Source organism: Neophocaena asiaeorientalis, unplaced genomic scaffold (assembly GCF_003031525.2).
Source record: "Neophocaena asiaeorientalis asiaeorientalis breed wild unplaced genomic scaffold, Neophocaena_asiaeorientalis_V1.1 scaffold299, whole genome shotgun sequence".
NCBI classification, from domain to species: domain Eukaryota; kingdom Metazoa; phylum Chordata; class Mammalia; order Artiodactyla; family Phocoenidae; genus Neophocaena; species Neophocaena asiaeorientalis.
Window position 1 is genome coordinate 1,655,722 of NW_020172626.1, and position 25,342 is coordinate 1,681,063.

At 43.0% G+C, this 25,342-nt stretch overlaps 1 protein-coding gene across 3 annotated transcripts in view; it reads left to right on the forward strand.

The window, feature by feature from the left end:
* Positions 1-25,342, forward strand: part of SULF1 (sulfatase 1) — a 70,328-nt gene that overhangs the window by 18,037 nt on the left and 26,949 nt on the right. For all 3 annotated transcript variants that reach the window (XM_024739011.1, XM_024739010.1, XM_024739009.1), the window contains exons 3-9: positions 4,521-4,672; positions 7,089-7,258; positions 18,629-18,779; positions 19,716-19,891; positions 21,593-21,721; positions 21,999-22,055; positions 22,838-22,967. In XM_024739011.1, coding sequence (XP_024594779.1) covers positions 4,521-4,672; positions 7,089-7,258; positions 18,629-18,779; positions 19,716-19,891; positions 21,593-21,721; positions 21,999-22,055; positions 22,838-22,967 — 965 coding nt within the window. The remainder of the gene's footprint in view (positions 1-4,520; positions 4,673-7,088; positions 7,259-18,628; positions 18,780-19,715; positions 19,892-21,592; positions 21,722-21,998; positions 22,056-22,837; positions 22,968-25,342) is intronic.

The window sequence follows — 25,342 nt, forward strand, 5'->3', positions numbered from 1 at the left end:
CAAAGTGAATCAGCTATACGTATACATGTATCCCTTTATCTCCTCCCTCTCGCATCTCCCTCCCACCCTCCCTATCCCACCCCTCTAGGTGGACACAAAGCACAGAGCTGATCTCCCTGTGCTATGCGGCTGCTTCCCACTAGCTATCCATTTTACATTTGGTAGTATATAATAATCCATATTTGAGAGGTAGCATCAAGTGTTAGAAAAAAACCCTGAACCGAATGGTGGAGAACTGGAGTCACATCCTTACTCTGCCTTAAACTTGTTTCGAGAACTTGTCCAGCCCAGTTTTCCAACCTATATAATGCAGAGATGTTTTTCCTGTCCAAAACTATTATATATTGTAATTTTTACTAAAATCACTATAATCATATTAATTCCTTTAAAAATGGTAGTGTTCAAATTATAATCATAATACAGGATATGTAAAATCACATGTGAATTAAATTTTAGTCCTACTAATTCTTCTTCATATCACTGGGGTGAAAGGGCCAATATTTAACAGAGACCCACAATAAAAATTTTTGGAGAGAATTCTTTTTGTAACAAAACAATGTAGACAAATTAATCAATTTTCTAGTTTCGTGTCTTTTTACATTACAAAATTTATTTATGTTACTTATAGCAAGTATATTTATTGATTCTCTGATATGAGATGTTTTAAAATGTAGAGTTCACTAAAAGTGAGACAAAGTAATATTCTTATCTTTATGAACTATGGTATTATCGATTCTTGATAAGTACACAAACATAAGGCATAGCATACCATAGTGTGCTATTCATTGAGCCACACTATACTTAGAACTATGCTAGACATTGGTGTATGAAGAGCTATAAAGTAAGATTCCTGTCTTTGCTACACTTACAATCTAGTTGGGGAAGCCAGACTCATGTGTACGAGGTCACCTAAGAGTATATCGTAATTTTAACTTGGTTCAAAATTATGTAAATTTTTAGTTACTACCAGTGAAGTCCTGCCACCCCAAATCTAATAATACATGGAATAAAAGCTCATTTAGTATATCATTTGTTATATTCGATAAGATTTGACTTCCCTACAGCATCAGAAATCTTTTGTCTATGTGTCGGGTACTACTGCCGACCTAAAAATAAATGCTTTTGCCTCAAATGGCTCAAGGGAATTTTTCTAAGTATTATGTAACAGGTAGTCCCGGACAGAAGTAGCATGGCCTAAAGTCAACAATCATTATAATCAGGTCTTCCTGATCTTTCTCCCTGTCACCCAACAACCCCCTGCCACCTTCTTAAACAGCTGTGAAGGGAAGTGTTTAATGGCCCAGAGAAAAGAATGATACAGAAGGAGGGGTAGGTGGTGTGTTAGTGACATATTCAGACAGTTAGTTAAGCCGGGTTGAATTGCCAGTGGCAAAGGATAGAAAAACTTCAAACCACACCCAATATAATGGCAACACGGGCGCGAAAATGTAGTTCATCTTAGGGAGGGAGAAGGAGATTTAATACATCTGGAGGAAAATAATTAGAAGCCCAGATAATCAGTTGCAGGGCACTGCCGGGAAGCGTAATGTTGAAAGAGGCCAGGGGTGATTACAAATGAGCCTCGGTCTTAGGAGGCAACCAGAAAGGCCGAGTAACTTGAAGCTGACAACGCTGGGTGCTGCCCCCTGACGCACGAGGTCCCCGGTCTCTCTTGGAAGCGGTGTGGAACCAGTGTGATGGGTGAGGCAACATCTGGAATACTGAATACATTTTTTACACCCCATTAACACAAAGACACCGAAAACCTGGAGGGAGTTCTAAAGCACATAACAAGCCCTATTAAGAGACTTCAAGGAATAGTTTATAAGGGGAGGATTAAGAGAAACGGCAATAGCCATGGCAATGGGTAGAAAACAGTGCTAAATAATCTAACGGGTAAAACAATGAGGGAAGGGCAGGAATGACTTGTTATGGCTTCCCTGAGAGGAAAAAAAAAAACAGAGACAGAACAAAACTAAAAGTAGCAGGAAAAGAAAAAATCTAAAAACTAATTAAGCACGAAAATGTCAGCCAGTTGGGAGAGAAATTTGTTGCCACAAAGTAAATCAGGTTGGGGAAGCAAACTGTGTAACCTCTCAGGCAATGTTTTCAGATGCACAAGTGCAGAACTCTAGAACAGGATTTCCTTGCATTGCAGGAGGGTAAATTATTTAAAATCAGAGCACAGATCGTTGAAAGGCTAATGATCATAGCCATGGTCATCATAAAACTGGCAGTGACAGCATTTAATAAGACCTCGTTATGTGCCAGGTACTGTTTTCAGTGCTTTACATATGTATTCATTCTTTTTAGTCCTCACAACGATCATACTACTATTACTGTTATCATCTTCATGTTTTTCCAGAAGGGGAATTGAAGGTAGAAAGAGGTTAAGTAACTTGCCTCCGGCAGGATAGCTAACAAATAACAGAGCCAGGATTTGAATCCAGGCAAGCTGGCTCCAGGTTTTATATTGCAAACCACTATGATCTTTTACAAAAAGAGAGAAAAGTGGGGGGAAAAACCCCGGGGAGAGGAGCAGGCCAGGAGAAAGAGCTGGGCTTGAGGTTATTAAGTGAAAGGCTTCTGGAAATAGTCCCATTCTGAAGTCATGCTGGTGGGGTGTGGCTTTGGTCCGCCGCCTGTGACTCTTAAATCACGTTGCCTTTTGTCGGAAAGGAAAATCATCTTGTGGTTCGATGTGAAAAGGTGGTTAGTCTCTGAAGACGAGAACCCCTCATTAGAAGAATTTCTACTGCTCGGAGCCAGCTCAGAGGGAAACCCTGAGTCATAGCTGACATGAGACCCTCTGACATTTTGTCCCACACCCGTCCATCTGCTCAGGGACCCTGGCAGAATCCTCAAGCAGTGGGTATTTGGCTAATTGACCACCTGATTGATTTACTCATTTGCAGATTCAACATATAAATATTCATTCAACAAATAAACATTGCTGTGTTTCTCAGACTTGAGTCAGCCCTTCAAAGAAAGTAAATCCAATGGGAAGTGTCAACTTTTCTAACTCTGAAGCTCTCCTCTATGAAAATATTTAGACCAAATCAGCTTTTTAAAAAAAAAATCATAGCTCAATTGAAAACACAACATTTAACAAGTCCAGAACAGGTACCATCCCCAGAAGACATGGGGCTCCATGAAGTCCAGTTCAAGAAACAAAAATTCATGCAGCCCCTAGACTACATGCAAGGATGAGGGAAGGGAGGTCCACAGGTGAGGTTGAGGCAGTGTTTGCCCTCAAAACCCTTACAGTTTAAGGGAGATTAGGCTTCTTCGTGAACATAACTATACCACCAGGAAGAAAGGGAAGACAGCTTCAGAGCCACAGAAGTAAAATGCTGTGGGATCGGGGCGAAGACTGGAATTGAAATGGCTTCTGCTCTGGGCTGATTCATACAGAGAGTGGCAGAGACAGTAGCACAGGCAAAGGTGGAGAGGTGGAAACCAGAACAAGTAGAGGCAACACGTTGACTGGAGAGAGGGACGATTCACAGAGACGTGCAAGATGGGGTCGGAGGCAAGGAAGGGCTTGGATGGCAAGGTGTCAAACTCAATGTGCTTCTGCAGGCGAGGGGGGGCCATCCAAGATCATGAGAAGGTGATGTGACCCGAGCTGGTCTTCAGGAAGCTGACAGTGAGAATGGAAAGACCCTGGAGCCTGCATAGGAAAGCCGGTCAGGAGACAGTGGGCCTCCATGAGGGGTGTCAAGTAATCAGGAAACAGGGACAGATCCCAGAGCTCCGACCCCACTGTTGCACAGCGGCCTTTCTTGGGTGTGACCATGCCAAAATTACAAATGTGAAGGCCTTCCAGTGGCCTTTTCAACGAGCAGTGGAGTTTTTATAGCACATATACCTCTATTTTACTATAATTCTATGAAAGTTAGTCGTCTAGGTTGTAACTCCATGTTGCTAGAATTTTTGATTATCAGTAATAAACACATTTGCAAAATACATATAATGCAAACACCGATGACATAAAATACATGTGACATAAAAACCCTGACCGCGTCCCATATAAACGGAGTTTACTACGTTTCCTTGGCTGGGAAAATGTGTACTGTCCTGATAGGCAAAAACAAAGACAAGTTTTTCAATAGCGTTTTTGAAATTCGCAACTCTCAAACAGTTAGAAAACTTATTTTATCACAAAGGCAACTTTCAGTATTCCAAATTTCATACTGGCTACTTCTCTGATTGTTATATCAACTTAACAGGTACATTCCGCTTTTATCGCTTGCACTCAGAGTATCACGATCATGATGGCGATTTTACGGAACTATAATCCGTGTACTTGGGCACTACTTTTATTTATTCAAAAGGAAAATGTATATGTGTCACTTTGCTAAAGGATCAAAGTATTACATCAATGTTATTCTGGCATCCACTGTCACCAGGTTAACTTTTGCTTCACTGCCTGTTTTTCAAGTCATAATTTCACGTTGATGCATTTAGCTATGCTTAATCATTTCATATGAGAAAATAATCCTTTTTTCCCATTGCAGCCTTTTTTGGAAAATACCTCAATGAATATAATGGCAGCTACATCCCTCCTGGGTGGCGAGAATGGCTTGGATTAATCAAGAATTCTCGTTTCTATAATTACACTGTTTGTCGCAATGGCATCAAAGAAAAGCATGGATTTGATTATGCGAAGGTAATTTTCAGGCACTTTTACACTGCATCAATTTACTTTGTGCATAATGGGGGAAAGCCATTTTCAGTGTGTTAGCCCATACACTAGATTGGCTTTCTACATTCTCACAGTATTAGAATGAGAAATGTTAAGGTAATTTTAAACTCCAGGCAAGAAAAAGGCTCTCAAGGAGCACTGACTTTGAATAGCGATTTTTTCCCCCATTAGGATGAAAGGCAATCAGCCTTTGATGAAAGTATTATCAGAAAAATCATAGATGCCTCCACTCTGTCTTGGGATAATTTTGGGGTTTTTCCTCCTCTAGAGGACTTATCCACATAATCATATGTTCATCTCATGCTGTTTTGCTTTTCACTGGGGTGAAAGTATATTCTGTCTGTGGCTTCCAATTTAGATGTAAGAATAACAGCAGACAAGTGCAGTAATCAAAAGTTGAGAAACCACATTCTTTGCTTTTACTCCTGTCTGATCACACTTTGATATTGACAAGGACACCTGCCCCATGGCAGCTAGAGTCCACAAAAGTCTGTTAAGGCTGTCAGTCCTAGGATTTCCAAATCAGTTCATAGAAACTGAAAGGGACATGCCCCACAATTCAATCCTAGGATTTCCAAATCAGGTCATAGAAAATGAAATGGACATGTCCCATGGTTCTCTAACAAATGGATCCCAGATTACTTTGTAAAAGTCACACAGGTTTTGTGATTGCCAACTTAAAACTATTTCCAGATCGCAAGAGTGGAGGGGAAAATATCTTTGAATTTAGCCTGCTAATTAGCCTAAAATGCCTTCTTCCCTCCTAGCCATATCCATCTCTTCCTCATTTATCTAAAAGAAGCCGAGAATCTGCTCTATCTAGCACAGGTCACTATGAAACAGCTATTGGTAGAAGTCAGAAAGAGGAGACTTGATCTAACTTGGGCACATTGCTGTCTTTCCACTTGGCCTGATTTGAGCACAGGGGACTTGGGGTGAGGGTGTATGTCTCACTCTTTCATACCCTTCAGAAAACAACGCATGCAAATGAATGCGTATTAGCAATTCACAAACATTGCTAATAGGTTTCCAAACTCATCAAAGTTGAGAGCTGGCAGGGACCTTGGAGGCAGATTTGAGCACTGTCCTACCAAGTGCAGTAATTGTCACTGCTCATTTTTTATCTTGTGGGGATGCTTGTCATGCTTCCGTTCAAGCTATTAACCCTTCTTTCCCTGTTGTCCTAAGGAGAGCAAAGTAATCAAGATTCCTTCCAAAGACTAAATGCAGCGTAACTTGCCCGTTATCACAGCTGATTAAGTGTCAAAGACAACTGTGTCAAAAAGAATATGTATCTTTTTTTAGGGAGGAAAGGAATGAAACAGACACTCCCATGGACGAAGGTGTTAGCCTGTGGACTTGTCCTAACGATGACATGTGACACAGATTTGGTCCCTTGGGCACTGCTTTTGCAGCTGTTCTGGTCCTTGAATCTACATGTGATTAGTCATGCCTAGAAGCCTCTGACGGTGCACATTGCCTAGGCACTTTCTGAATAAACTTTATACTGGAGTTCCAGGCCAGTGATACACACTTAGAGGAAGCAGGTGTTTTAAGTTTTCAGTTTTTCTTTTTTATTCCATTTCTTCCCCCTCTTCCCCTTATTGCTTTTGCATCAGCCCCCGGGACTGCCGGTTTAAGTTATTTTATTAACAAGTCAGGCTCTAATCCCAACAGCTGGGTAATTTTAGTTGTGCAGTTAACGGTATAATCTGCTGGAGATCAACTGCTCCCCATACTGAGCGCTTCAAATACATTAATTGATAAAATGTTGCCACTTTTCCCTGGGCACCCAGATGTTGGCCACGACTTTCATTAGCATTTATTATGTAATTCTCACGGGTGAATTTTTAATTTAAGGAAAAGATCTTTTGTTTGTGCATTTATGCATGTGTGTGTATGCCTGTGTGTGTCTGTGTGTGTGTGTGTTCTGCAACTGTGAATTTGTAGTGGGCGTGGGTGTTTCCTGCCCTTGAAGTAATTAAATTTTTTTTGTCAAAGAATTACATCGGCGAAACCTGAGAATGAAATATGTATCCGGTGTTTCATGTGCTGGAGCATTTGTATTGCCAGATCTGCTCATTGTCTTGGGCAAACGGGGACTTGACCCTTTTTTTTTTTTGGCTAATTCCTAAACTGCCCATTATTTTTAAAAAAAGGTCTGTGCACGTTACCGCTGTAGCAAACCCAGAAGGTAACTGGCGGCTGATTTTCTCTGTCTCCGGAAGATGTTTTGCCCCTTTGGGAAGTAGTTTCCCTTACTGCTTAAGATCTTACCTCCTTGTTCAGTGAGTTGCTTCTGAGGGAAAGCAGTATTCAAATGTGATCTGATGAATGTCACCTTTTGTAATTTTTGTTTTGTGTCAAATATATGTTTCAGGACTACTTCACAGACTTAATCACTAACGAGAGCATTAATTACTTCAAAATGTCTAAGAGAATGTATCCCCATAGGCCCATTATGATGGTGATCAGCCACGCGGCACCCCACGGCCCCGAGGACTCAGCCCCACAGTTTTCAAAACTGTACCCCAATGCTTCCCAACACATGTGAGTAATAACCTCAGCTCCGGGACCTGCCGAACGCGGGCCCCTCCTTTGCTCCCCATCTCGTTCCTCCCCTGCACCCCGTTTCCTTCCACGCGGCATCTCCACGAGACAGGAACACCGGCTTCTGCCCCGAGACTGCGGAACAGGAAGACCCTGAACTCAAGGGCTTGTCGAGGTGCTTTGATTAGGAATCACATCAACATTTGTAAGCGGCTAAACGGAAAGAAAGCGAAGCATGCGGGGAGAATGGGGGGCGATTTTGATCAAGGGTTTCCTTCAGTTGTCTTAAATAATATTCACAAACGTGATCTAATAATAATAATGATCAAGCAGTGTGTTTCTCATAGCAGCTGGGTGGCAACCCCTGGTCTGGTTATAAAAACCCGGGTGGATTTCCTGGGCATGGACTGTTGCAGCTTTGCCGCAGATGTGCAATTAGCATTGCTACAGAGGCAGCTGGAGTGGGCTTGCCCGAGAGACCTTCTCAGGTCAGGCTTTCAAATAACCTGTTTCTTTTTAAGAGGAGGGGGTGGGGAGGCACAGAGTAGAGGGCTGATGGCATACAGGGACAGGACAGAGAGCAGAGAGCTGTAATGTGCCTATCATTCTCACTAGCCAGAGTCGACGCTTAGGCAGTGAAGGACGTGATTTTGATTTTCACTCTGTCCGCACACTTTCTGCTTATCCATTGCGATAATGCACAGCCTTCTACGCAGAGCAGCTGGCTCTGTGTCTGCTGAAAGTTTGACCACCAGAGAGGTAGGGAAGAGGGTACTGGTGTGTTTCCTTCGTCACTAAACCTCCAGAATACACTCTTCATCTGTTTGTGCTTAAATATCAGCCCTTTTCATCCACGCTGATTTTCTATCTATGATCCCAGACAGAAAAAAAAACAAACAAAAAAGATTCAGTGTACTTCCTTACGAAAAGAGGTAAGTAACTACGGAAGGCATTCTAGTTGCTGGTCAAGACATATCCCTGGAAAACTTTTTCTTTTTATTCTTATTTTTTATCTTATTGTAACTAATAAACCGCTGGTTTCTGGTCAGTGGTACTTAGATCCTCTCTATCGTATCAAGTGGCTTGGAAAGAAAGAAAGACAAGAACTGACAATAGGTATGAAGCCAGGGTGGGTGTCCTACTGAGCATGCCCAGGAACTTGGAGGGTGAAAGTGTTTTGATGCATAAAATATTGTCGACAAAGAAGGTTGCTCCAGCATCTGGGGAATACGGTCTGGATGAGCCGTTGTGCTTTGGAATCAACCCTGTGGATGGATATACAAGCCTCTGAAAACCTACCCTACATATAGCTATGCAACTAAGTTCATGAATGAAGCCCATGAGTGGTGAGTGGCTCTCCATTACCAATCACTTGCAAATTTAGTAACCAGCTGGTTCAGTGAGAGAAAAAGCTTTTTGCAGGCTTCTTCCATGCCCTGGGACCCACCTTTCTCTTTTCTTTTGAGTCAGAAATCGCTCCCTTTGTTGCGTTAACAGAATCTCAGCCTAAGGTGATTTTCCACAACTGTAAACTTCACTGATGTTTTCCCAAGTTTGAGGACAAGGGGTTGACAAAATGTGTTTTATGGCTCCTTAGAAGTCAGCCTGCCTTTGAAGCTTCAGGGCAAGATCCTGAGCCTACAGGAAAATCAGCCACAGGTCAAGAGGTTCTGACAGCTCAGCGGCATGCACAGACAGCAGTGCAGGACCAGAGGAATCTGCAAAGTTCTCGGGGCCTCAACAATAGCTTTTAAAAAAAAAAAAAAAAAGCATCTCTGATTCCAGCAATTTAAAATTCTATTAGTTCCACAAATATTTATGGAGCGCCACCTGTGACATTGTACAACACAGCAGGGATATAGGCACAAGGAAGACACAATTGCTAACCCTGGAGACCCAATGAACTAGGACAGAGGTTGGCACAGAGGGGCCAAATCCAGCTTGCCACCAGTTTTTATAAATAAAGTTTTATTGAAACACAGCCATGCTCATACAGTTAGGTATTGTCTACAGCTGCTTTTGCAATACAACAGTGGAGTTGCGTAGTTGCCGCAGATACCGTACGGCCTACGGTGTGTAAACTATTTACTGTATGATTCTTTACAGATAAGTTTGTCCTGGTCCCCTGCTCTAGGGGGTAGTGTCCAAATAGCCTTATCAGCTGCAGGCCCAGAAGTAAGTACTAGAGCAGGGATCCCAGGGGCTGTGGAAGTTTGGAGGAGGAAGCATGCACATCTTTTAGAGGAACCAGGAAAACTTCGGGGCCCAGGAGGCATTCAAAGTGGGCCGCAAAGGATGGGCAAAAGTTCTGCGTCTGATATGCAGAGATTGGGTAGATGAATTCAGGAAGAGAATATGGCATAGAGACGTGGTCGCCATGTAAATGAGGCCATCTAAGATGTGACCTAGGAAAGCAATAAGGGATAAAGCTAGAAAGAGAAATTCACAGAATATTGAGAATTTGTGTGATTTGTATGTAACCACAAGCAGAGAGTCACTGGAGGCCGTTTAGTAAAGGTAGAATGACATCATATGTGTTGATCATTTTCTCAGGCAAAGTTTCCATTATTCCTCTTTAATGCAAATGAACCACCTGTGCGCCTTAGTAGTGATTCTACTAAGTGAAATCTGCACATGGCAGAGTGAAAAGTCCTCAGGCCTTGGAGCCAGACAAGCGTGGGTTCCTATCTCAGCTGTCCTCACTGAGCCTGTGGGCCGTTTCTTTAAGCTCTCAGAACCTGCATTGTCTCATCTGTAAAATGGGAGCAATAACTAGCACCTTGACGTGGTATCATGAGTGACAATTGAAAGGGGCCCCACCTTGGGCCTGGGACACAGAAGCCACTTCATAGATGCTCATTCTCATTGATCCTTCCTGTTAAGACAAACCATAAAAAGCTGTTCTTTCCGGATTGGATCTTTCTTGACCTACAAAAAGTGCTGCTTCGTTTGGTTCAACTTAACCTTCGGGGAAAGCAGCTAGAGAAAGGACGAGTTGACACTTGTCCGTGGTGCCTTGACACGTCTGTTGACTACCTAAGACCCGCATTGATGAGGCTCTCACACCTGGCTATTCTAAAAACACAGACAGAAGCAGCAGCCCGGGCTGTGTTATCTTTGCCAGGTGCGAAATGTGCTATAGGCAAGTGCCAGTTTGGAGAACACTCTTGGCCACAGAAGAGGAAAATTCACACAGTGGGATGAGTGATTCAGCTTCTGTTTGCTGCTGAGCTTGGGGCTTTGTGTACCTAGAATGGGGAGATCCGCTGTGTCTCCTGCAGACCTTAGAAGCCTTGAATTCAGGGCATCTTTGTTGTAAAAGTCTCCCCGGCTGCCGCTGGAGGAAAGGGCTGGAGAGAGTACGTGTGCGTCTCTTGTCACTGTGAGTGACTGCCCAGGTTCACAGTTCAGTCCGCACACAAAAGGAGTGAGACAAATTGAAGGCAAGCTTTCCATTGTGGCGCTCGGAGCTCCTGAATGGCTGGTTTCCTTAGCGAGAACAACAGCAAGGCATTCAAGCAAAGGGATGCAAGAAGTTAAGTACTTTGCAGAGATATTCGGCAGGCCCTAGGAAAGCAGAACGAGAAGCTGCAGGCTCTCCCCTTTCGGCGGGGGGATGCAAGCCATGTGAGCGCTTTCCTTGAGGTCACCTTCCTTGGTGGTCAAGCATTTTCCAGATGCCTTTCATCCGCCTTGGGTTAGAGCTATCTGACCCCCTCAGCCTACAGCGAACGTATCAGGTTTCCATGGTGTTCGCCGTTCCAACAAAGGAAGGAAGCCAGTCCAATATTGCGGCTAGAGGTTATGCCAGCCGGCTAAGAATGAGAACAGATTACAGACGGACGGAAGACGCTGTTTGATCAGACGGTGGCTCAGCCACTCCTGGCCTCTGAGAGCTCTGAGGGAGCCTCTGTCATGATAATCACCTATAATCACCGTTACCATAGAGCCCTTCACTATGGCTGCGACCCTACTGCACTTCCCAGTAAATTCTCTCCCCCGTATCCTCACAGTAATGCTATAGCCTCATCCTCACTTGGCATCGCTTTTCTCTCCTGGCCTCAGTGATGTGATAATATGCATCTGTGGACAAAAACCTTTACGAGAAAGGAGATTCCATTTATCTTCCCGATGATTCTATGAAGAGCTCAGACTCCCTGAATGCTTTCCTACCAACTATGCATCTATGAACTTAAAATTTTTTTCCGTTCCAATTCAACAGTTCTTTCTTTCCGTCCCTGGAAATGTGTATGACTGTACACGCACACACGCGCACACACGCACACTCATGCACACACACACAGAGGTTCATGTGAAATCTAAAATTTCGGTAGAACAACCCACACGCACTAAGTTGCAGGAATTGTTCTGACAGTGGAGTTTGCGATGGACATGGCATGTCAAAGGGAAAACTACGTCTGCGTAAGCCTCAGAACAGTTTTCGAAACATCTTTGTTATCTAAAGTTGGAAAGAAATGTCTTGCTTTAAAAAGAATGTGCACGTTGTCCCTCATTTCTTCCACAAATACATAAAAGGATGTGCTTTCGAAGATGAGAGAGTTTTAAATCCCCCATAAACATTTGTGATTGGGGCAGAATTCATTGCTCCCTTTCCTATATTCCCACTCTCTTCTTCTATGTTTACTACATATCCCATTGCGCTGGCTGTTTACCCAGATCCCCGAAGTGCAATCGCACAGGTCAGGGGGCCGTATTCACACTCAGTATCACGTGAATGGTGGCCTGCTGCTAGGCAAGGTCGCTCTTTCCCAAAGGCAGGACCCAGCAGTCCATCTCTACCTCTCGTTGTCTGGTGAGCACAGCTCCTGTTGCTCTAGTTGTACAATACATTTTTGTTTAGCAAATGAGTAAACATGTTAACCCCACCAACTAGCTGACATTAAGACACTATTTTAACTAGTGTGAAAATAGTTGGGCAATCAGTTTTATAAATTAAATGGGTACCTAGAGATAGTATAATTCCATAAATTTTTAGATTAAAAAAATGAATACCCAAAGTTTATTTTTTTAAAAAAAGACCCAAATAGCTTTGCCCAGGTCACATAAATAGATAGGGACAAAACTGGAGCCCAAACTCGACTCTCTTGGACCCTAGATCTTTCCACTACACCGGGCTTGTTCAGTACCCATCACAGTCACAATTAATAGGAGAAGAGTTCCTTATGTATGTCTTTGCACAATTAGAATTGGAGTTTGCAGCATCATTGGAAGACTTTAAATTAGTTTTATGATATGCCTTTTTATTTTAAAGTTTTATGATATATCTATAATCAAGATCATTTGGTATTATCCTGCATGTGTTCAAATATTACCCACCTAAAGACATTTGAACTCAAATGGGGAAGATCTCCAAGAAGTCAATTAAATTAAATAAGTTTAATTTTAGTGAAAGCTGAGATGGGGTGGCCTGGGAGATTAAGTCTAGAATTTCCAATATAATGCTTTGAGTGTGTGCGTCTTAAATCTGTACAACTAACTTATTCTGGGAATCGAGACCTATTTTTCAGTGAGTGATTATCCTGCTACCAATAAGGGTATTAAGAGTTAGGATTTTTGTTGTCGTATGAGACTAAAGAGCAAATGAAGAAAACATGTTCAAATACAAAACGCTCAAAATATATTTATTTTCTCTGGGGTGACAGCAAAGACCATCAGTGGTACAAATGAACTGCTAAGTTCTTTGCATTTTGCCGCCAATGGGTTTAATATATGACACATGCATTTCTTGAAACTATTTCTGTGCTAGTAAGAATTATTCTCCCTAAACAACCACCCATCAAATAGAAAGGGGACATGATTGATTTTCAGAATTCTTATCCCTGTTATGTCAATAAGCAATACTAGCAAGAAAACCAAAGCCCGGGGAGAATTGGCATTGATGGCAAAGGTTGAACGTACAAGGCCAGTAGTCTGAGCGATCTGCGAGCTCGTACACTGAGCAATAACTCCAGACAAACAATGACTAGAGAAAAGCAATGTGCAGGGAAGCCTTGCTGGGCAAAGCTCACGTTTTTAAGTATTGGAATAATCTGTTGAGGGTTACAGGTACCTTCCTGAAAGTTAGGAGGTCTGGAGAGCATAGTTCTGGGCCAAACATGTATCTGAACAAACAACAGACCAGGCACATGTGACTGTAATTCTGACAGATTTTCGTTTTTTGAGGGTTTTTTAAAAGAAAGCAACAGAAACTCAAAAACGACAAGTTGGTCCTTTGTCCTCTCCATTTTCAAGCAAACAGCCAGTGTTACCTACCTTCTTGAGGATGCCTCCAGTGTGCCCTGGAGGGTCAGGCTTGATTCTGCATTTGCAACAAACATAGACACATAGCAGCTGGTGGGAGGTGTCTGAATGGGAAACAGAAGCAGCTAATATTTTATTTTATTTTTATTTTATTTTATTTTATTTTTATTTATTTATTTTTGGCTGCGTTGGGTCTTCATTGCTGCCCGTGGGCTTTCTCTAGTTGCGGCGAGCGAGGCCTACTCTTTGTTGCGGTGCGCGGGTTACTCATCGTGGTGGCTTCTCTTGTTGTGGAGCACGGGCTCTAGGTGTGTGGGCTTCAGTAGTTGTAGCACACGGGCTCAGTAGTTGTAGCTCGCGGGCGCTAGAGCACAGGCTCAGTAGTCGTGGTGCACGGGCTTAGTTGCTCCATGGCACGTGGGATCTTCTCGGACCAGCACTCGAACCCGTGTCCCCTGCATTGGCAGGCGGATTCTTAACCACTGCGCCACCAGGGAAGCCCCACTGATAAGGGAAACAGAAGCAGCTAATATTTTATTTTATTTTTATTTTATTTTATTTTATTTTTATTTATTTATTTTTGGCTGCGTTGGGTCTTCATTGCTGCCCGTGGGCTTTCTCTAGTTGCGGCGAGCGAGGCCTACTCTTTGTTGCGGTGCGCGGGTTACTCATCGTGGTGGCTTCTCTTGTTGTGGAGCACGGGCTCTAGGTGTGTGGGCTTCAGTAGTTGTAGCACACGGGCTCAGTAGTTGTAGCTCGCGGGCGCTAGAGCACAGGCTCAGTAGTCGTGGTGCACGGGCTTAGTTGCTCCATGGCACGTGGGATCTTCTCGGACCAGCACTCGAACCCGTGTCCCCTGCATTGGCAGGCGGATTCTTAACCACTGCGCCACCAGGGAAGCCCAGCTAATATTTTAAATCAGGATGAAGGCTAATGATTTCAGGACTTACTTTTTATAGAAAGAAATGTATGGATCAGTGCTTTTTTTTTTTTTTGCGGTACGCGGGCCTCTCACTGTTGTGGCCTCTCCCGTTGCGGAGCACAGGCTCCGGACGTGCAGGCTCAGCGGCCATGGCTCACGGGCCTAGCCGCTCCGCGGCATGTGGGATCTTCCCGGACTAGGGCACGAACCCATGTCCCCTGCATTGGCAGGCGGACTCTCAACCACTGCGCCACCAGGGAAGCCCTGGATCAGTGCTTTTAATGATGGGGATTTTGAGGTGCTTGTTGGGGACGCCAGTTCAGTGTGACATCATGGAGGGAGCAGGGGTCCCACATGTTCTTTCAGGGCCACCTCCATACGCTTTACTATGTCATTTGTAAAGTGGGAGTAAGATGCCCTGCCTTCTCCGGGCTGCTACAGCAAGCAGGTGAGCTGTGATGTGATAAGCTCTCTCCCAGCTACCTGTAAGTGTGGGTGTGATGTAGTCACAGCATTTGTCCTCTGGAGTCACTGACACCTCTTTGAAGCCTCACGAGAACTCTTTGAAATCCTTGCTCCCGTTATAGAGATGAGGAAACAGAGGCCTAGAGAAAAAAGTTGCTCTAGATCACACACTAGTAAATAACAGGACTGGGACGAGAATTCAGGTCTGATTCCAAAACATTCTGGAACAATTGGATATGTGGTTTTCCACTGTTCCCTAAAACAGTTACTTGCTTCTCTGTGGCTCGTGGGCCAGCCAACAGCTCCAGGCTCTGTCTGAATAATTGTAAGTCAATTCTTAGGGCAGCAAGCCTTCATTATCCCTGGGGGACAGAAGGCTGCATCTTCCAGGAATTTGGCAAACCCCAGCAGGAGGCAACCACAGGTCTTTGGCAAAAGATCACTTTTCAACAACACTGTCAGTTCCAGCGACCCCCAGCCTTCCACCTGCAGGTCCCTGGACAGCTGCTGTTCTGTGGGAAGCAGTGGCAGCCCGTCTTCATTTAAAAGGCAAATGCTCATCCCCCCTCCCCCCCTGCTGAGATCCCACCTGGGATCTCATCCCCAGAGCAGGTGTGTGTGTGTGGGGGGTCATCTCCCACATCCAGAAATTAAGAAAAACAGGGGATGGGGGAAGGACAGCTTTGACAGCGGACCTGAACTCTCCCTTTTAATATAAACCAGATTGAACATATGTCATTCTGTAAATCCGGGAGTCCAATTTGAGGCTTGTAATTTGCTGCAACCTTCCCTGTTCCTCAAAGCGAGGTGGATGGAACCCTGCCAAGCATTTGAAGGTAAACGGTGGAGGACATGATTGGCCCACTGTGAGCCTGCCTTTCGGTTCCCTATTGTAATTTTTATTTGTGTTGAGTTTTTGTGGTTTAAAAAAAATCGACTCGATTTATTTTAAAATTAAGGCAAACCAACATCAAAGGCAGTAAGAGGAGAGGGTGAGGTATTATGAAGAAACCCCATGTAATCTTTTATAGCCGTATTGTTTTTCAGGGCACGTATCAGTAAGTGGTGAGGGACCTTTCGTGACCAACTTGCTCTATTTCTCTGACCTCAAACTACCCCCATGGGTGAAAATCTCTTTCCGCCGGGATTTAGAAGCCCCCTCTCTCCACCTCCTCTTCTGTCTCTTAATCTAATCCTGTTTGTAAGGCGACACGCTGTGTGAAGAATAAGAAGCATGGGCTTAAGTCCCTTCCTACTGCCCAGGCCCCTGAGATACAAGAGTCAGATTTGGCCCATGGTGCAATTTTAGATATGAAGAACGCTTTCAGGCCAAAAATGGGACCATTAGGTTCATGAGGTGTCTACTTGGTAAGGAGACGAAAGTTAATGTTGAAAGTTTCTCTTACAAAGAATGGCAAGTGATATCTAAAAGTTTGTTTTTTAATGCCATGAGATTTTTTTCAACCCATATCCTTATATAGAATACATTTTTTTATTGGCTCATGTAGGAAACTCAGGTACGGCTTCTGTTCTGGGCACTTTAAAGTGATAGATAGATAGATAGATAGATCGACAGATTTGTTGTTCCTCAAAACAACTTTTTATTAGAGATGCTCTTATCCCCATTTACAGGTGAGCAAATCGAGCTGCAGGTGCTTTTCCCACCCTACAAATCTGTCTCCTTAAAGGGGAGTTAACTTACACTTCTGAGTGTAACTTGTACACTTTTAGGGACAGTGTCTCCTGTGCTCTGTGTTATATTGGCATTTGAGCTGTGGCATTTCTGCTGGTTAACCCGCATCCTTACTGATCATCAGGGTAACTTTTTACACCAGGAAGACCAATGGTACCAAAACAGCATTTTCAAACATTAAAAGAGAGGTGCTGCAAATCCACTGGCAGAAGAAAATGTATAGTCACAGGTGGCATTTATAGAGCCCTGTGTTCATGGAAACACCCCCGTGTACAATCATGCATCTCAGAAACTCCAAGTTCCCCCATGCGAAATTCCCTCCATGACGGAACCACCGGAACACGGTCGAGGCTCCTGGACTCACCAAGCTCACAGCGACTGATTGTTTCTCTAGTTTTATAATAAATGATGCCACAGGGTCACCTTCAGTCGTCATTATCCACCATCTTTCACTGATAGGATCCTCCCCAGAACAGAGACTGGTAATCAAATTTCTCGATCAACATAGACTGTCGCTTATCCTGTGAGACTGGCTCTTTGCACAGTTGTGGTTCATATGAAGAGCAATCTCAGATGCAGGAAACTCCCCTCGTTCTACTTTCTTTTCATTTTTTTAAAGCGAATGGGCTTTGGAACCAAGTCCTGGTTCTATTACCCGCTAATTTTATTAACCTGAGAAAGTGATTTATCTTTGCTAAGCCTTATTTTTCTCGGCTGTAAAGTAGGAATGATAAACCTATATCCCAGAAGAGCTGAGCTAATTAAATGAATCGATGTGAATAAAACACTTAGCACGATACCTGACACGTGGTAAATACTCGCTAAGGTTTTAATATTAAACAACGCTTATATGCTTATCAGCTAAGGAAAAGGTTCAAGTACGTTATAGTCTGGCGGAGAGGTCAAATGAAAAACAAACATTTCTCACTGTGAGAATTGTTCTAGCATAGATATGTTCTTTGGGAGTGTGAGGTAGCAACATTCAATGGTCCAGGGAGTTGGGGAATATTTCAAAGAGAAGGTGACATGCTTTGTGCGGCCCCAGAGGAAAGTATGGACACCTCTTGGATCTCTGCAATAGATTAAATATAGGCTTGAACCACCTGTCCTAGAACAACAGAACCCACTTCCCTATAGTTAACAAAAAATTATGCCCTGCACCTATATTGATTTGTCTATAATGAATAGCTCTATTGGTAAGCATGTATATTGCCGTAGACTTGGTTATAATTCCAGCAAATCCAATTAAATTAATGGTATCTTGGCACAGTGGTTGAGAGTCCACCTGCCAATGCGGGGGACACGGGTTCGTGCCCCGGTCCGGGAGGATCCCACATTGCCGCGGAGCAGCTGGGCCCGTGAGCCATGGCCGCTGAGCCTGCGCGTCCGGAGCCTGTGCTCTGCAACGGGAGAGGCCACAACAGTGAGAGGCCCGCGTACCACAAAAAAAATAATAATAATAATAAATTTTTAAAATTAATTAATTAATGGTATCTATATACAAGGTTAGGAATGAGAAAAATTCATAAAGACTTGATATGTAAGTAATCCATAAAATACCCTAGTAAATTCAAGAGAAGAAAATGTATTGAAATTTTGATTCCTCATCATTGCACATAATGTAATTAACAATAAAATTTTTCGAGTTAATATCACCATGAGAACATTCTCTTCTACATTTCTGAGTTTTATCTGTAGATTTGTAACATGACCACAATCATGCTGACGTGTTTTTACACGTTTTAGTCAAAGGACCCAAAGGAACTTGCACTAATTAGATTTTTAGCTGCCAGTCTTGGTCTTCTAAGTTTGAATCCATATACCTTCAGAGGGCTTGTGCTGTTTGGGGTGGTGCGGACTTCAGCTCTCTATATAAACACAGAGAGATGTATGGGAGAAAAAAATACTTTAGCAGTGTCTAAATTATCTTTCCTAAATTGTTATTGTTATTTCACAGCCTTTAACTTGAGATGTGTCTCTAAATGGCTAAAAAGCGTATATAGTAAGACTCCTTTCTGGATATTTGCAGAACTCCTAGTTATAACTATGCACCAAATATGGACAAACACTGGATAATGCAGTACACGGGACCCATGCTGCCCATCCACATGGAATTTACAAACGTTCTACATCGCAAACGGCTTCAGACTTTGATGTCAGTGGATGATTCTGTGGAAAGGGTAAGCACACGAACTTGCCTCAGTGACAGGTTTTGGTCCAGCTCCCCTTACGTAGACCCATTCTTGCCAATCCTGTTTTTGTAGTTGTTGTTGTTTTTCATTTTAAGAGAGAGAGTGTGTGTGTATTCAGTTAATTTATCATTGCTCCCTTATCTCATCCCCTTTCTATTACCTCTCCATGCTTGGTTCTTGTGGAACCAGTAGCAGAGAGGAGATGCAAATCAAGACATCATAAATCAAGGGCTATAGCCGCAAATACCTTCAGGAATTAAGCAAATAATGTAAGTAGCTAAATCAGATCCAGTATAAGGCAATAGGGAATGGTGGGGCTTGTGGTGAACTTGAAACTAAGTGCCCCCATCTAAAGCAAGGAGCAACTACTCAACTTCAACTAAGTTTTGTTGTGTAAGAATATGGATCCAGTATCAAGTCCTCTGGCTTCTGAAAGAAGCCAGAAATACAAATATTTTATTTGAAATTTCCTGAATTTTAAAACATAAGCCAAACAAGACATGCCTGAAGGCTGGATCTAGCTGGATCAGGCTCAGAAATAGCCTGTTTTTAACCCTTGATAACTAGATATGAGTAATGATAGTCAAATTTGCTTTTAAATGGAGTTTTCAAAGTAAAACCTTAAAGTTTGGTGGTGGAAGTTGTTTTGTGGGGTTTTTTTTTTTCCAAATAAGCAAACTAAACCTTTAAATAAAGCGTACCAGACTCACAAAAGTTACATATTATACAAAATCAACTGTGTTATTAGACTTTTTCCCTCCAGGATTGCAGGCAACTGGAAAATGTGGGTAATGTACATGTTTGTCGGCCTTATTAAAGCAACTCTTGCCTTCTAAAACAAAGGTCTGGGTGAAATCACGGCAGCACTGTCGTCACCTTACGCCATCACAATTGCTTCTGACTGGTGTCTGTGCTGTGTTTCAGCTGTATAATATGCTCGTGGAAACGGGGGAGCTGGAGAACACTTACATCATCTACACTGCCGACCACGGTTACCACATCGGGCAGTTTGGACTGGTCAAGGGGAAATCCATGCCATATGACTTTGATATCCGCGTGCCTTTCTTTATTCGTGGTCCAAGTGTAGAACCAGGATCGATGTACGTATTTCTCTGTTTCCAACATTCAGCTGTCATAGCTCGTGTACGTCTGAGATAATTCAATTACCAATCTCAGGCTCTGGTTTCCTTTCATCCAAACAAAAAGGGTGCATGTAGGTTGGTAATTCAGAAGACAAAAACCTCCTCCCTGCTCCACCCCTCCCCCACTTCTGCCACATGTTAAATTAACTAAAGTATACTCTTTCAAGAGAAAGGAAAAATAACTGTATCAGTGATTCATTCTCTCAAATTTACCAGAATGCATGAGGCTGTGTGCACAGACACAGAATGTGATCTTTAAGAACATTTTCCTTACCTTCTTTGAATCTTTTTTAAAAAATAACCAGTCCTTCCTCTTGTTTTTTTTTTTTTTTTTTTGCGGTATGCAGGCCTCTCACTGCTGTGGCCTCTCCCGTTGCGGAGCACAGGCTCCGGACGCGCAGGCTCAGCGGCCATGGCTCACGGGCCCAGCTGCTCCGCGGCATGTGGGATCTTCCCAGACCGGGGCACGAACCCCGTCCCCTATATCGGCAGGCGGACTCTAAACCACTGCGCCACCAGGGAGGCCCTTGTTTTTTATTTTTTAATTATTACTAAAGAATTTTTTAAAGAAAATTAAATTTTAAGAACTTTAAATAAAGTTTAAATAAATTTTAAGAAAAGAAGCCTGAAGGACTGGAATTCCATTTCTGTCACCTTAAGCAAGTCTCTGCATCCCTTTGTATCTAGATATTCCCATCGTAAAATGGGTTTCATATGCCCTACCGATCAAAATGTTTTGTGTAACTGTTAGTAGAGATATAGCAGGTGCTGCCCGTTAAAAAGCATCTGTGAAAAACTTCTGATATTATTATGGAAGCAATAGGCAATACTCAAATGGAGGCAACTCAACCACTTAAATAAATGTGTTTTTAATCATTAAAAAAATGTTTTGTGTAAAATGAGATCATGTACATGAAACAATTATGGGAAGAGTGAAAGAAAAGAGTGCAAGTAGAATTCAAAAGCTGGAATGATCCTTAAAGACCATCCAGCCTGGACCCCTGATTTCACAATGAAGATGTTCCACAGACAGGGTACGTGCCTCTCTCAGAGTCCCCGCTCATGGAGGTGGCAGCCTTGGGGCCCAGATCCCAGATATTCTGAGTCTCATCTACGAGTCTCGTCCGCTGCTGCATTCCACTGCATCCTGGAGACGAGGGGATGGCAGTAAGAAGGACTTCTTTGGAGAATGTTATCCTGTCTCTCCAGATCATTGGAAACCCCTGGGGAAGTGTCAGATCTAGAGTGAGAAGGCTTTATGTTTGCAAGACTAGGAAGCATGGATTGAATTCAAGTATAAAAACCTTGGGTCCTTTTTCAGAAGGTTGATTTCGGAGCCCTAGTTCAACAGAGGAGTGGTGGACTATTGGGTTTCAGAAGAAAATACACAGCTTACAAAAACCAAATATCAGGCCACAATTTGTCTGTCAGTGTGGCCAGAGTTCAGGGGTGCAGGCGTCTCTCCAGCACTGTGACAGCCAGTTCATCTTTCTCTTGGCCCTGGTTGCTGACCACTCAGGCACCTCCCAGATGCAGCCACCATCCCTTGGGGACCAGAGGAGAGGCTGAGAAGCAGTGAAGGCCAGGGAGTCCTGGGATGGAGAAAACAGCCCATCCACTGGTGCTGGGTCTGGGGCGTGACCATCTGTCCCTTTGCAGAGTCCCACAGATTGTTCTAAACATTGACCTGGCCCCTACCATCCTGGACATTGCTGGGCTCGACTCACCTCCTGACATAGACGGCAAGTCTGTCCTCAAACTCCTGGACCAGGAAAAGCCAGGTAACAGGTGCGTCAGTTTTCTTCCCCTGAGCCAGCCCTGAGCACATTGGCTCCCAGAGCTGGGCAGCAGCTGGCAGAAGTAGAGGCAAAATACCCTTTGCACCTGAGGATCACCCAGAGCTGAGACTTTCTTGGCTGTTTGTGAATAGCGTATTACTGGAGATGCAGTCCCGGTGTCCTGGTCTGCGGGAAGTGAGAGGTGTTGCTTTAAATAAACTGTTAGCACAGATTCGTTTGGAAAAATGTCCAAATGCCAACAGTAAATATTATTATTTTGCTTTCAGGTTTCGAACAAACAAGAAGGCCAAAATTTGGCGTGATACATTCCTCGTGGAAAGAGGGTAATTATTGGTTCCTAGGGTGCTTCTGGGCACCAGTCCTAGTGGGCAGCTCTCCCTGCTGGGAATGTTTTTCCCCTTATTTTGGTTTACTAAGCGTGCAGATTTCATAAACTTAGTCATAAGACTGAACATTTGCGACTCATCCTTCCCTGGCCAGCAGAGTAATGATTGTTGCATCAGAATTGCAAAGATGGGACCACAGCCCTTACGTGGCTCTGGATTGACAGTTGCATTTCTCCACCTCGCTTCCTAATTGGACCAGTCAATTGACTTTCTCAACCTTCTTTCCCATCTTCTGCCTGACACGCTTTTCCTTCTTTTCCTTATGTGCCTTTACTAGTTTTGACTAGACAAATATATGAGATTGTAACTGTTCCTGAGTCACTTCTGGGTTTGCCCTTTTGATTTATAACGCCCAGTGTCCTTGTTTTCCTCCATACTTACACTGAGCGGGAGAAAAGCATTTCTATCATTGCTTTTTAACAAGAAAAGAACTTTGAGCCTGGAAAGCTAAACGTTTCTGCCCAGAGTTTTGAAATGAATGATTTTGGAGGAAATGACTCTTCCTCCCCTGACCTCTCGTCCTCATAGTTCCCAGCTTGTAATTTTTTGCAAAGGACTCGTGAAATGTGGGGTTCCTGTGGTTTTACCCTTGATATCAATTTCTTGCTGCCTGGAGAATGTGGAGTCATGTGACAGGGAAGGAAAAAGAACAGGCAGGTCTCAGCGAAGGTCATTTCAGATCCCTTCTCACAGAAGAAGCTTTTCCCTTTCTGTCAAAGGAAATTTCTACGTAAGAAGGAAGAATCCAACAAGAATATCCAACAGTCCAATCACTTGCCCAAATATGAGAGGGTCAAAGAACTGTGCCAGCAGGCCAGGTACCAGACAGCCTGTGAACAACCTGGGCAGGTGAGTGACACAGCTTTTCTGCACCATGACTCACATGCTCCTCTAATTCTAACGTAAAATATTTTCAACATGTCAAATAATGTACATTTATGTATAAAGAATTTCTCCGTAGCCGTCATGGAGTACCCACTGTGACATCTTTCCCGTGACTGGGCAGTGTCTAACTGGTCCAAGCTGGGCCTTCTCATCACTGCTTGGGCTTCCTCCAACTAAAAAAGATGGTGCTGGGCTTCCCTGGTGGCGCAGTGGTTGAGAGTCAGCCTGCCGATGCAGGGGACGCGGGTTCGCGTCCCAGTCTGGGACGATCCCACATGCCGCGGAGCGGCTGACAAAACCTAACACAAATTGCAAAGCAACTATACTCCAATAAAAATTAATTTAAAAAAAGAGATCTTGGGTAGATGCTGAGCCTCTTCTCTGGACAGTGAATCACCCCAAGAGATTGGGTCTCCCCATGCTGACTAAGATCAGATGTCATCTAACCCAGAGAGGCGGACAGAGTCTGCGACCAAGGTAGAAGAATGAATAGGGAAGCCATATTCTCTTTGATTGTTGTTTCTACCTGTGCTCACAAAATTTCTGACATCAAATATTTCATTAGAATGAATCCTCTTCATTAATAGAAATATTACCAGGGAGTTCAGGGCTACCCAGGACACCAACTATTACCAATAAGAACTAAAGAATTACCGTGTGATGAATTAACACAGATCTGTTTTTAAGGAAAGTGAGAACATAGGAACACAAGTTACTTTAAGCACTCTTGATGGAAATCTATGCTAGCTGGGAGAAATACACTAGGTCATGACGAGAGGGACTGAATTTCTGCCTAAGTCATTGCAATTTAGAACAAAACTGGAGGAAAGAGAAAAATCACTTTTATCGAGCATTTGTCTTATGCAAGACACTGCACCCAGAGTTTTATACACATTAGCTCAATTTAATCTTCGCATCCGTTGAGTGAAGAAGGCGTAGACATCCTCATTTTACAATCTGGGGATCCATAAGTTTTCTGATTAAAAACTCTGGCCTCTTGCTGCTTTCCAAAGTAAATTTCATGAACAAGGTGAAGAGAAGTTCAATTCTTCTGTGAGTCTTTTTTTTTTTTTTAATTTATCTGACCTCTAAATAACCACACAACTAGCCAACACCAATCCAAGGTATCAGACACATGAAATAAATAGCCCCGTTATTATGAAAATGGCCTCACTCATTATACTCTATTTATACGGCATCTAGCGTATTGAATACATGTTCATAATGAACTACTTGACCCTCATATGCTCTGAATTTCCTCATGCCTTTTCATACACAGGAATCCCTTTGAAGTGGAAAGAGGTGAGGAGGGAGGTCTCTTGAAGGGAGGGATAAAACCAGGCCTTCATGGCACTCTGGTAAGTCAGTTTTCAAGTGCTTAGTGGAGAAGCTTAGACCTATTCATTATATTTCAATTTGAAGTCTTCAAATCCTTCTTATGGAAGCTCTAAGTATTATTATGATTAAACTCTCAGAATTGTTTTGTAGCTCTAAAATTATTTTTATGAGCTCAGTAGTCTAACTTTACTTCTATTCAGGAGTTGGAAATATTCAGTGTTAAATATATCTCACGCACATTGGTGATCTTACTATTTCAGCCCTTTAAGTGGCGAGACTTATAACCCTTTGAGAATAAGATACATGGCCTACCTTTCAGAATACAGTTTTGCAAGCCTATCCATATGGCTTGCGCTGAAATTTTCATGTATGTCCTCAAGGGCAAATGCAGGATAAACTAGATTATTGGCACAAGCTCTTCACTCGTGTGCTGAGTGCCAACTATGTTAAAAGCTTCACTTTGCTTTTTTATATTAATAGTTTTCTAAACTCGTTTTGCCCCCATGAAATACTTTAATATTTGGCTCCCTGGAATTTTCCTCTGCTGCTTTATTTCTATGTGAATCTGTCTGAATTTGGATTCTATCACATAAATATATGAGAACTTCTCAAAGAGCAGTCTCTTTGAGAAGTGCCTGAATTAATGGAGCAAAGAATTAGACTCCTCCCAATGGTGATTTCTTTCTATAGGTGGTGCTCAAACCATAGCTTTAGAATCTGAGAACTGAGAAAATTTTGAGCCTCTTCAAGGCAGTTATTAAATCTGTAGGTCTAACTTGACATAGCTGTATTCTATAAATCTTTATATGTTGGCCTTTTGCTCTTTTATCTGGCTCCACTTTGAAGATTATCTTTTTAGTTACAATATCACTGACTTTTAGAAGAAAAGAAAAAAAGTCCAGAATAATGAGATTGTTCAGGAACAAGGCAACAGCTGAGGCTAGAGCTAACCTGCTTGGGTTTCCTTCCCTTGACATGGGATTCACACATGGCTTGTGCCC